The sequence below is a fragment of the Malus sylvestris genome, chromosome 4 (assembly GCF_916048215.2).
Source record: "Malus sylvestris chromosome 4, drMalSylv7.2, whole genome shotgun sequence".
NCBI classification, from domain to species: domain Eukaryota; kingdom Viridiplantae; phylum Streptophyta; class Magnoliopsida; order Rosales; family Rosaceae; genus Malus; species Malus sylvestris.
The window spans coordinates 5,539,300-5,552,418 of record NC_062263.1 but is presented as its reverse complement, the minus strand read 5'-3'; the positions used below and the strand labels follow the sequence as shown (position 1 = coordinate 5,552,418).

At 38.8% G+C, this 13,119-nt stretch overlaps 1 protein-coding gene across 1 annotated transcript; it reads right to left on the bottom strand.

The window, feature by feature from the left end:
• Window positions 1-11,111: 11,111 nt before the first annotated feature.
• LOC126620011 (taxadien-5-alpha-ol O-acetyltransferase) lies at window positions 11,112-12,762 on the bottom strand. Its single transcript, XM_050288468.1, has 2 exons — window positions 12,238-12,762; window positions 11,112-11,916 (listed from the first exon to the last, which is right to left on the bottom strand). The coding sequence occupies exons 1-2, from the start codon at window positions 12,727-12,729 to the stop codon at window positions 11,272-11,274; spliced, it is 1,137 nt and encodes a 378-aa protein (XP_050144425.1). The 5' UTR covers window positions 12,730-12,762; the 3' UTR covers window positions 11,112-11,271.
• Window positions 12,763-13,119: the final 357 nt, after the last annotated feature.

The window sequence follows — 13,119 nt, the reverse complement described above, 5'->3', positions numbered from 1 at the left end:
TACCTGGTGCCAATTATTTGCGACGCATTACTTGCTGTCGCAAACCCCGTAGCAAATAGTATTTGCAACGCGCTAAAAACGTCGCATATAATTGACCAACATTTACGACGCCTATGTATTGCGACGCGTCATTGGCCGTCGCAAGCTCGTCGTAAAAGGCTTGTTGCGACGCTTTTTGCTGTTTTTGCGACACGTTTTGACTGTCCCAAAAGGGCTTTTTTTTTGTAGTGATTAGTCTTGGATAATTTGGAATGGAGACTTATTTTTTGCATCACTTCTTCGTTCTTGTAGCACTGGCAAAACAAAATTGTTTTTGACTAGGATTTGATCTCCCTAATGATCCCAAATCTGTTATTATAACTACTTAAAAGATTGGCTTTTGGCGAAGATGGTTTCCTCCATAAAGCCCCTTCGAACACATGCTTTTTTTTTTCATTGGGAACCTCGTCTTGAGGGTTTGGTAAAGCTTAATGTTAAAGGGTGTTGCAAGGGGAGACCAATTTCATTGGTGCTGGTAGTGTCCTAAGAAACTCGTTGGGGGCATGGGGTTTCTGGCTTTTGTGCTAATCTTGGTCGATGTGAGATTCTTTGTACTAAAGTCTGGGGTATTTTTATTGAGCTGCGACTTGCATGGAATAATGGAATTAAGAAAATTATGGTGGAATCTGATTGTGCACTTGCAGTACAATTGATTTTAAATGTAAAAGTGGATAATCCTCCCTTGGGAAGTTTATTAATGAATTGTCATGCCCTTATGCACCAAAGTTGGTCTTGTATAATTCATTATATTTATCGTGAAAAGAATTTTGTTGCTAACAATTTAGCTCGTTTGGGTCCAAGTTTTTTTTAGCAAGCGCCTCATTCTTGTCGTCGGTTGCTGATTGCAGATATAATTGGGGTCTCGTGGCCTCTTTACATTCTTATGTAATCTTTCTTTTTCTTTCGGGCTTTTGCCCCGTTGTCAACCAAAAAAAGAAAAGTTCTTTGGATCCTCTCCAAACCTTGCTATCCGGAATCTAAGGACCAGGAAATTTGAGGCCTTGGTTTGTGTGAGAGAGAAATCAGAGCCCTTAACTTGTGTTAGGTGGGCTAGTGGAATGAGTTAATAAGGACGTTAGATTCAACTTAAGTGGTTCAGATTTCTTGGTCCTTAAGCTCCAGAAAGGATCTCTACCCTAAGGCTAAATTGGATTAATGGTCTTCATGGTGATAAGATAATTGGAAGATAGCCCTTGTATGAAAAATTAGGATTTAAACCTCTGTGGTGAAGTCCTGGGATTCAAGTCCAAAATTAACATTTTCCTTAACTCTCTCTTAACATTCCCACCCCACCCTGTCTTTTTTCCAGATAAATTGTATTGGAGGAGATTAAAATTACAATCACATTCATATCGTTCCAGTATTGGATCGGTGTGAAATATCATACCTGAGATAGGGTCAACTTGACCAATCTAAGAGGAATGATATTACCTAATAGCATCTCAAGGGAGGTAGCAATTGGGTAGCAAAGTAAGATTTGCCATGCCAGGTAGAACAAATGTATCTCCAATAGAGGTAGCAACCCAATTAAGTTGCCTATTGTGTGGCTTAGCCGAACTCTCTCTTTTCTTAATGTAAAAATATCGATGTATTAACAAAAAAAATAACAGAGATAGGAACCGAATTACCAAATTGAAGTTAGCAAATTAAGTTCCAACATATTTTATTGAAAAGTATTATTGGGTAAAGAATTTGAAAATAAATTTTGAAGAAATGATTGAATGCCTTATATTTATATCAATCGGATGAAGTAATTACAAACATTTTTTTGCCGCAAATTCTACCCCAAAAACTTTATAAACAAGTGAACTTTCATACTTCGTTAGGAATTTGGGATCTCATCATTTACTAGGACTCTCTAAAGGAAAGCTTGAACCTGTGCATTTGTGTAAACCCTTCACAATTAATGAGAACTCCTCAACTCCGTGGACGTAGTCAATCTGGGTGAACCACGTACATCCTGTGTTTGCTTCCCTGTCTCTATCCATTTACATACTTATCCACACTAGTGATTGGAGCAATCTAGTGAAGGTCACAAACTTGACACTTTCTATTATACCAAAGTCCTTACTGATTTTGTACATCAACATTTGGCGCCGTCTGTGGGAAACACACTTATTCCTACTCTCTTCAGCTTTGTTAAGCTGGTTTCCACCATTCGTACGCTCTCTTTTGACCAGGCATCCCTCTCTAACATGGGAAGCGAAGGAAGCCACAACACACATAACGACACCCCCTTCGCACCTAGTGCGAAGCAACAAAAGAATGAACGAAAGAAGTTTGCTCTTCAGGCTAAAGTCGATGAGCTGTAGGCTCAGAACAACAAGATAACAATGAAGAACAAGGTCCTCTAGGAGCAGTATGAGAAGCTCTTCGAGATGCTCTATGAGGCTAGGCATACTCAAACACACGAGCTCATCATCCCCGTGGAAGTCAACCATCAACTGGGTGCCCCCCAACACGGAGGGTCACCTGCCTTCGACATGGGTATTCCTGACAAGGAGCGAGCTACTCATCGAAATGTCGATCAACATGAGACTTCTCTCAACCCAGCTGCTTCGACCTAAAGTAGGAGAAGTGGAGGAAGGCACCATCTTGCAGAAGGAATGGAATGATCAAGATTCGTTTACTGTGACTGTCGAGACTTCCTAAGATATTGTCAAAAAAATTCTATCCACATAGGCTCAAGGATCAAAGACCCAAGAGTCATCGAAGGGCTCAGTCCTCTACCACAACGTAGGCCAACACATAATCCAAGAAAGGAACCACATGCCTTGAAGGGACAAGAAGGTGAAGGAGATTCGGGGGACTTCCAAACGACACGTCTCGAAATCCAGTACGGTGAATCTAAGAAAAAGCAACATGCCTTTGACCAAACACCATACTTCCAAGGGATGAGGAAAACTTGCAAATGAGAGTTAATGATGCTTGACTCCATTCATGACCTTTTTATCCTGCAACTTCTCGAAAAGGTGAACAGGCTAAAGGCCGAGCGTCATGCCCAAATCCTTGGCTGGGATCAACCAAGGCCCAGCCCTCTGACAAAGAGAATCCTTGGCACCCCTCTACAAGGAGAAATGAAACAGAAGCTTAGCTTGCAATCTTATACTGGGAGGGAAGATCTAATTAAGCATATATACCTCTTTGAATCTACCATAGCATACCAAAGACACAATGATGAAGAACGATGTCTCATATTCCCCTCAACTCTCTATATTAGAGCTCTCAATTGGTATTGTTGTCTTCGACCTAATACTGTGGATTCCTTCGTAAGCTAAGGAGGCTTTTCGTGACTCAACACATCTTCCAAGCTGATCGTGTACACTCCGCTGATGAACTATACATTATTCGTCAGAAATCAATTAAGTCATTGCATGAATATGCCTATCGTTTTTGCTATGGGTACTCTCGTTATGTTGAGGCAGATGATAAAACAAAACTCAAGGCCTTAACGGTAGGCATGCATGAATGCTTCTTCAAGTGCATGATGAATGTTAACACTTGGAAGACTTACGCTGATGTAATGATGCAAGCTTACAATCATGCATTTGTCGAGGTAAGGACATACCAAGGGAACCATCCCATATGGTTAACCCCTATCAACAAGTGGGAAGTGGAAGTCAAGTTCTACCAAGTGAGGAGATCTTGGTCATCAGACACCCATTGCATCCTCTTTTGCCTCATTTAGCTATTCGTTAAGTCACCAAACGTATTTGTCTCATGGTAAGAGGAAGAATTTTTACTCTCAGCAAGCTCATTACAACAAGAGTGATAAAAGTTCGTATCAAAACAACCAGGGGTGAACGTACCGTCGACTATTATGACTATGGGGCCAAACCTCACTCTTTCAAAGTGGAGGACTAAGTACTGAAGGAAATGCTATTATAAGAAGGCATGCACATTACAAATGTTTTGACCCTCAACCACTTGAGATCTTTTGTCACATAAGCCATTTGGCAAATATTTAAAGAAGAGAGAATTCAGACAATTTCTTCTGAGTCTTTTGCATTCCTAGCATTGGAACACTTGGTCTATGCTGACCTACCTCTACACTCAAACTCAGAGCTCCAACATGCGTACTTTGACACAAAGTAAGTGATACTAAGTGTTACAACCAACATGGTTCGCATATTGAAAGCATGAATTCCTTCATGCATAGCAAAACATTTATAAGCATAACTCATATCAATCAACATAAACATCATACATTCCAACACATTCATACATAAGCCAACTATGCTTCAAAAGGGTTCAACATACTTTGTGTTATTCGACACTTGCTACAATGTGCCTCGGCACATTGCCCTTATTCTCACCAACTAGGTGATGAAGGAACTCACCTTCGTGCCACCAACCAGGTGATGAAATGTACAACCCGTACTCTAATATTACTTGACAACTTACCACTCTTATCACCAACCTGGTGAAGAAGGAACTTACCTTCGTGCCACCAACCAGGTGATGAAATGTACAACCCGTACTTTAATATTATTTGGTAACTTGCCACTCTTATCTCCAACTAAGTGAAGAAGGAACTTACCTTTGTGCCACCAACCAGGTGATGAAATGTACAACCTATACTCTAATATTATTTGGCAACTTGCCGCTCTTATCACCAACCAGGTGAAGAAGGAACTCATCTTCATGCCACCAACCAGGTGATGAAATGTACAAACCGTACTCTCCTTCATGCCACCAACTAAGTGATGAAATGTACAACCCGTACTCTAATATTATTTGGCAACTTGCCACTCTTATTACTAACCAGGTGAAGAAAGAACTCATCTTTGTGCCACCAACTAGGTGATGAAATGTACAACCCATACTATAATATTATTTGGCAACTTGCCACTCTTATCACCAACTAAGTGAAGAAGGAACTCATCTTCGTGCCACCAACTAGGTGATGAAATGTGATGAAAGGTGATGAAAAAAACTCACCTTCGTACCACTAACCAAGTGATGAAAGCAACTCACAATTCATTCCACCAACTAGAAGACGAGTGATACAACTTATACATGTGAACTCCTAGCATTCACAAATAATAAAAAACCCTCAAGCTTTACAACTCAACTAAGGGAGCACTTATGCCCAACAAGAGTTATAGTCACCAACAAAGTCTTATTGCAAGCCAACAACGGCTTAAGTGCATGGTATACGAAGATCAAGCTCTTTAGCCATCTTGCATCTACTTTAGACATTTCTCCTCTGTAACAATGCAAATACTACAACTCGTAGAAAGCTTTACACACTCTTGATCAAGACTGTTCGAAGCAAATTCAATTTATATGGTTCATCCAAACCTTCGACTACTACAAGGTATGGCTTGCATCACAATCTCTTGCTCAACAGTGTGGAAGCAAAATTTGTATATGTTGTCTCTCCCACATTTTCAAATTTCCAGTTTCCCTATAAAAAAAAAAAAAGGGAAATTGAGAAATTCAACAACTTCAACAAATGGAGGGCAACTACAATTCTCAAAAGGTTCACACGCTTTTGATCAAGATAGTGTAAAGCAAAATCAATTTATGGTGCCAACAAAGCTTCATCAAAGGAGTCTAACCCACAATTCTCAAAAGCCTCACACACTCTTGATCAAGATAGTGTGAAGCAAAATCAATTTATGGTGCTAACAAAGCTTCATCAAAGGAGTTCAACTATAATTCTCAAAAGCCTCACACATTTTTTATCAAGATAGTGTGAAGCAAAATCAATTTATGGTGCCAAAAAAGCTTCAACGAATGGATGACAACTACAAATGTCAAAAACTTCACACACTCTTGATCAAGATAATGTGAAGCAAAATCAATTCATGGTACCCAACAAAGCTTCAACACAAAAGCTTCACCTACAAAGCTTCACCACAAAGCTTCAACAAATGGAGTGCAACTATAAATGCCAAAAGCTTCACACACTCTTGATCAAGATAGTGTGAAGCAAAATCAATTCATGGTACCCAACAAAGCTTCACCTACAAAGCTTCAACACAAAAGATTCACCTACAAAGCTTCACCACAAAGCTTCAACAAATGGAGTGCAACTATAAATGTCAAAAGCTTTACACACTCTTGATCAAGATAGTGTGAAGCAAAATCAATTCATGATACCCAACAAAGCTTCACCTACAAAGCTTCAACACAAAAGCTTCACCTACAAAGCTTCAACCTCAAAGCTTCACCTAAAAAGCTTCAACACAAAAGCTTCACCTACCAAGCTTCACTACAAAGCTTCAACCTCAAAGTTTCACCAACAAAAGCTTCAACAAATGGAGGACAACTACAAATGCCAAAAGCTTCACACACTCTTGATCAAGATAGTGTGAAGCAAAATCAATTCATGGTACTCAACAAAGCTTCAACCTCAAAGCTTCACCTATAAAGCTTTAATACAAAAGCTTCACCTACAAAGCTTCACCAACAAAAGCTTCAACAAATGGAGGGCAACTACAAATGCCAAAAGCTTCACACACTCTTGATCAAGATAGTGTGAAGCAAAATCAATTCATGGTACTCAACAAAGCTTCAACCTCAAAGCTTCACCTATAAAGCTTTAATACAAAAGCTTCACCTACAAAGCTTCACCAACAAAAGCTTCAACAAATGGAGGGCAACTACAAATGCCAAAAGCTTCACACACTCTTGATCAAGATAGTGTGAAGCAAAATCAATTCATTGTACCCATAAAAAAAATCAAAAATTTGAAAAAAAAAAAAAAAGGTCTAGGCCTCATATTCTTTGGGCCTAACAACTTTCATAACATATATATATGAAGGAGGAGTTTTGGGTTACCACTTAGAAAGGAAAATGGTGAAGTTTTGTTACTTTGGAAACTTGGCTACTAGCAAGACACCTCCTTAATCAACTCCCTCGACCGGAGACTTGGGGGACTCCTACCATATACTACTACACCTCGGTACTTAGAAGTTTCACGACTACTCAGTGACTTGGATCTTTCAAGTCTCCAACCGAGAAGTTTTTTTCACTCGGGAAATCAAAGGAGCATTATTTCAACCTAAATGCTTCACCCCTGTAAAAGAAAAGGCAACAGGGCTGCTTGTTCAAAAATCGAAGAAGCATCGCTCTCTGAATCTTGAGAGTCAGATCTTCCTGGATAAAATTTGTCAACACTACCCACATGCAACATCATCTTTTCGGGTACCACGGGCAGCTTTCTCAAAGATCCCTGACCAAGTTAAGGCGCGTGAATTTTGTAGCCCCAACTACCCTAACTATTACCCACAAGAGGTAAAGGAACATCACTACTACTAGCTAATTGGCAAATTTCTAGATGTGTCGACCTCCATCTTTCGTGGCAAAGCATACTTACAAGAATGCCTAATTTTCCTTCATATCGAAGAACACACCTTCAACATATTTGCTTGTTCAAAAATCTAAGAGCCAACGCTCTCCAAATTTCGAGAGCCAGATCTTTAACACATCTTCTTGTTCAAAAATCGAAGAGGCACCATTCTTTAAACTTTAAGAGTTAGCACTTGGAATCAAGCTTCCAGTCAGGAACTGACTGCCTGGAACCCCTTGCCTGATTACTTACCTAGCATTTCTCTCGAGTACTCATCTTCAACATCTTGTGCTTCCAAAGAAGATACCACATCTGCTTGAGGAACAAATAGGGCAAGTGAAAAGGATACAAGGAAGCATGTGGAGACAAGCGCAATAGAACATGTGCCGATTCACCTATTACTTCTTAAAAAACAAAGGTATCCCATATCATTAGGGTCGAACGTACTCCAGATTTAACGAACTTGTTTTGACCCTCAAATTCTTGAGTCGGCTCGCTCCTTTGGAGGAAACCAAGAAACCTTCAAATCCAGTTCAAGAATAAGCATGTGGAAAGTTAACAAGTACAACCTGATTCATCATTTATTTCTTCAAAAGAAAAAGTATCTCATATCATCTCTTCTCCCTTTTCTTCTCTTTATCCTTTTTGCTGCGTACAAGATAGGGAGAATGAGAACAATCAGCTGGAACCTGAGATCAAAACTTCCAATCTGAGGCTGACTGCTTGGAACTCTGATTGCTTACCTTGTCTGTCACCTCTTTCGGCAGATCTCCTAGCTCGGCGACTTGGGGGACTCCTAATATATGGTTTGTATAACACTTAACCAAGCCCGAAACTACAAGTAAGCTTCAAATGAAAATGATACATTACCTTGTGCGTCAACATCAGCTAAAGATACCACTCCTGGATGGAGGACAAATACCTCCAGAAAAGATGCCACTTCTACCTATGAGGCAGAGGCAAGTGAAAATGATACCACGTTTCGGTACTTAGAAGTTTCGTGATTACTCAGTGGCTTGGATCTTGCAAGTCCCTAACTGAGGAGCTTCCCTCACTCAGGAACTTAGGGGAGCACTGTTTGTACCATACTTGACCAATCCCAAAACTACAGAGCACCGGTCAGCGTTATACCATCAAGGACCCAGAAGAGTTTCCCTTCAACCAGGAGGCCAATCACAGCACGACACGTGTCGACATCAGAAGCCAATCACAGCACGACACGTGTCGACATCAGAAGCCAATCACAGCGCGACATGTGTCAACATCAGAGGCCAATCACAACACGACACGTGTCAATGTTAAAACAAAGCTAGAAACTCTCTTCTATAAGAGGAGATCATTCTCCCACAATAATCCCTAATGCCATTTGTACTAAATCATTTACTAGAACTTACTAAATGAGAGCTTGAACCTATGTATTTGTGTAAACCCTTCACAATTAATGAGAACTCCTCTACTCCGTGGACGTAGCCAATCTGGGTGAACCACGTACATCTTATGTTTGCTTCCCTGTCTTTATCCATTTACATACTTATCCACACTAGTGACTGAAGCAATCTAGCGAAGGTCACAAACTTGACACTTTCTGTTGTACCAAAGTCTTCACTGATTTTGTGCATCAACAATGTTGTTAGATTTTTTTTACTGCCAGATTCGATTATATTAGATTTCAACCGTTGAATTCAATAAATTTAAAAATAAATAAATAAACATTAAATCAATTAAATATGGACTGTTGGATACCAACAACTTATTTGAATGTATGCCATTAGATTACATAAAAGAGTCGTTAGGCTCATCAATGAAATAGGCAAGTGGGTGGGTCCTCAGATTGCAGCGCATGACGAGTTCCCCTTCATGCACGCATCAAACTTAGGCGTTTGGCTTTCAAAACCAAACTTCCACTCGCACAAGTGGGCCTCACCACTAACCCAAACTCAAATCTTGGCCGAAATTTGACCTTTTTTTTAGTTTTAACACTTAACCCCGGTTTAGCACAAGGGTTGGAATGAAATGAGGGGGGAATAGAAGGGAAATTTTGGGTTGAAGTTGGTAGTAGGAGGTACAGTTGACTTTGACAAGACTCCTTCTCTAACACCAACAAGTCTGATAAAAAGAACTAGAAAAATCTTCAGATCCAGAGCACTCGGAGGATCCATGAAAAAAAAACCGCGCTTCTAATTTCGTCGGTTGAAAGTATAGAAGAAAAAGTAGAATTTTCTACCTCACTAACCATAGGACAATGACCACTACAAACATCATTAATACCAGATAGAATGAAAGAAAATAATGCAAAGGCGGATAAAATTTCACCACATTATCAGCAATACAAGTAAAATGTGTATATCACACAAGTGAAGAATGAGCTGCGAGAGGATGCACGTAAAAAAAAGCAATGCATCTTTTGCTGGAAAATGGAGTAACCGACCCCGTTGGAGGATTTTTTAGAGGTGGCTAAAAAGATGATGGTTACATCCAACCTTCCTCTTAATATTGTAAAAGAAACGGTTGGAATCATGAAAATCGGGAACCAAACCTAATTGCGTTAGGTGTGTGAAATAGTTGCATTAATTAATAAAACGTGTAAGTGTGGTATGGACAAAAGAAAACGTATGGACAAAAAGGAAATATGGTAACAAAACTTTATATTAAAAAAATAACAACAATATATGAGAAGTATGGTATGTCTGACTAATCATTATGGAGACGTTATCAACTATCCACGTAACATCTGCATTATTTATCATCTACGCATTAAATATAGCTCTTGCACTTTTTAATTTGTTTCGTTATTGGTTAGTGTTTCATCTGTATATTGTATATTTTGTTTGATATATTTTATTAGGCATTTCATACAAACTATTCATTACATTTACAACTTTATGTTGTATCTTCAATCTCAATATGATTGTTGTGGGTTTTTTTCCTCCACTCAGCATCACTTAAATATACGAAGACAAAGCTTCTTCGTTGTTGGTTCGCGAATTATAACTTTGGGAATGAGTATGAAAATTTTCACTCTCAAAAAACTTAATTTGCGAACCACACCGGTCTATTAGCGTTAAAATTCTGGGAGTGGGGAGTTAAGATATGTTGACTTTGCTCAACCGGCCACTTGAATTGCTTTCAATGGCAAAACTGCCACTTTAATTGTTCTCTCATCGATTCGTCGAAATCTGACTTGTCACCTAACTGATTAGATTTTCTTGCATTCTTATATTATTTAGTTAAGCCTTAAAATGGTTTCTGAGATTTGCATAACTCCTCATTTTGATCCCTGATATTTGAAATCAATAGAAGTGGTCCTGAGATTGTCCATTATCAATCATTTTGGTCATTAAATCTCCATAAAATAAGAATAAAATGACCAAAATACCCTCAATTTTTTGTCAAATCATTTTGGCCAATTGTTTTAAATTGAGGGTAGTTTTGTCATTTTGATTCTTAATTAACATAATTTTTTCACAAAATGACTAAAATGATTGATGGTGGACAATCTCAATGACCACTTCAAATATTAGGAATCAAAGTAAGAAGTTATGCAAATCTCAATGACCATTTTGGCTAAAAAGCGTTTAATTAAAATTACCGTTGCAATTACTGAAGGATCAATGTGCTTATAGAAAAAAAATTCATTGATGATTTAGCTCAATTTTTTGTGGAGAAGCGATACTATAATCTAATCTAACCTACATGAAGTAATACGAATTTGGGTGCAGAGTGGGGGCTCAATGCACTAGTTAACTTGGTTAAGTTCAGGTATGCAAGTCCGTTTTGTTTATGATTAACCATATAAACACATGTATTGTTTTGTTTATATCATTGAATCTTATTCCAGCAACTTATACATGATTTTTTATTTATCAAATTAAAGAGAGATACTGGGAGTTATAGAAGCACAAATTTCCCAGAAACTATGAGTTTGAAGACCACTAAACTTCCTTCTCAATAGGAACTGTGACAATCACTACTTTCACTTCATTGAGAGAGCCCCTCCGATCAGCCGATGGCATTGCCATGACAAGTCCACCAGAAACGAATCCAACCCAATATGAAACATATTCCGGCTTATTCCCTTCGCGAAATTCGATCTCATTTGCTCCAAAATCATCCCACACTGCTCTAGAAAGCTGACTCCGACTACCTAGCCGTTTCGGCTTAATAAGTCCATCTTTTGGAAACTTCTCAACCTTGATTGCATTGCGGTAGTTGGTCTTCAAAAACATGGGAAAGTTGGGAGCCATATTGTTACCGTATTTGTTCTCTGCTTCTTCAACACAAAGCTGCAATGCATCATCCTTCAATGGATTTACAGTCTCCGCAGAGATAGTGAAAATAACAGTTTGGCCACATTTGTTGCTAGGATTAGAGCTAAATATGCTGGTGGGGGAGCAACCAGTAGATTTCATAATATCAGGTATATAATACATTGGTGCTGCAGGTAGATCATCTTTTGAAAGCAGATTGTTGTGAATTTTAGCCCATTTCTTTAAGAAGTTTTCCTTCAACAAAATATCTGCCAGAAGAATGCTGCAACTAATTCCAACTGAGCATCCTCCACATTGGAATTTGGTCACCTAAGAGAAAAAACAATGAAAAATATATAATAAAAACCAAGCAATAATCATCCATGTTTCAAATTTGAAAATACCTTACACCCCAAAACACTAGAACAAAAATTGTCCTAGGCAACAGGGGATATCCCTTGTCTAATCATTTTTGTTCTAGTGAAAGCTAGCTTAAATTCTTTTGAGGGGTTTGGTTTTATGTCCCCAATTTAAGCGTTATTTTTTCCTCCTTCTATTAATTAACTTCACCAGTACCGTCGAGGTTAACTTCAAAATAATAATAATAAAAACACAAAGCTCTTTACATAAAAGATGCATGTAGTTGATTACCTGAACATAAACAAGTGGAGAGTACTGAGGATTTTGTTCATCAATATCTTTCCAAAACACAAGCTTAGCTTCCGCATCCTCTCCGTCTCTGCTGCCCTTCAAATCAAGAAACTCAGACAATGTTATCGGGATGCTTGTCTGAAAAAGTCTAACGCCACTATCATTTGACACAATCTCCAGTTGATTTCCTTCCTCATTCTGACGATCAAAAGCTTGTCGAAATCGCCCTGCTATTAACGGTTGCTCCAGCAAGGCCCTTGCTAGAGACTCCCTGAGCCATCCAACGTGAAACCAACGAGCACCGTCCTCGGTTGCCTTTGCGTGGTAAAGAAGGATGTGAAGACACTTCCGGAATATTCCAAAACCTATAGGGTCTACCGCTGACACTTGGCGCACTTGCCGTGGATCGGTTACCTTCGTTGGTGTCACGGTCTGCACAGACTGAATGTGAATTTCTGGGAGGAGATCATTGGCGCCTTTAGACATTTCCATCTTGTACTGCTTTGAACTATAGCGAAAAGGGCATGGATTTACTCAATTATATATGCCCAAGCAGCTGCTGCAATTGAAATTACAAAATGGCCCCCGCTTAACAATTCACGCAAATCTTCTTTTTGCCGAGAGATCTTTCAGTGTCTGCAATACTGGTATACTACGTATTACTATACAAATGATGAGATACTTATGATAAAAAAAATTAACTTAAAAAATAAAATTGTCCTCCACTTATAATAAAATTGTCCTTCACTCATATAATGACACGTAGCATAGTTTCCATATATGTTCCGGGCACAATAAAAAAATTCTTTTCTAGCCAAACAGTTTAGCACGATCAATATAAGATACCAGACTTTGATCTAAACCATTATTTAAATATAATAG

What these genes read in the sequence shown, in the direction of transcription:
- LOC126620011 (XM_050288468.1), bottom strand. Translation starts at nt 12,729, where the DNA reads ATGGAAATGTCTAAAGGCGCCAATGATCTCCTCCCAGAAATTCACATT. An exon ending in CTCCACTTGTTTATGTTCAG is followed by an intron (nt 11,917 to 12,237) that starts GTAATCAACTAC and finishes TTTTTCTCTTAG; the next exon opens with GTGACCAAATTCCAATGTGG.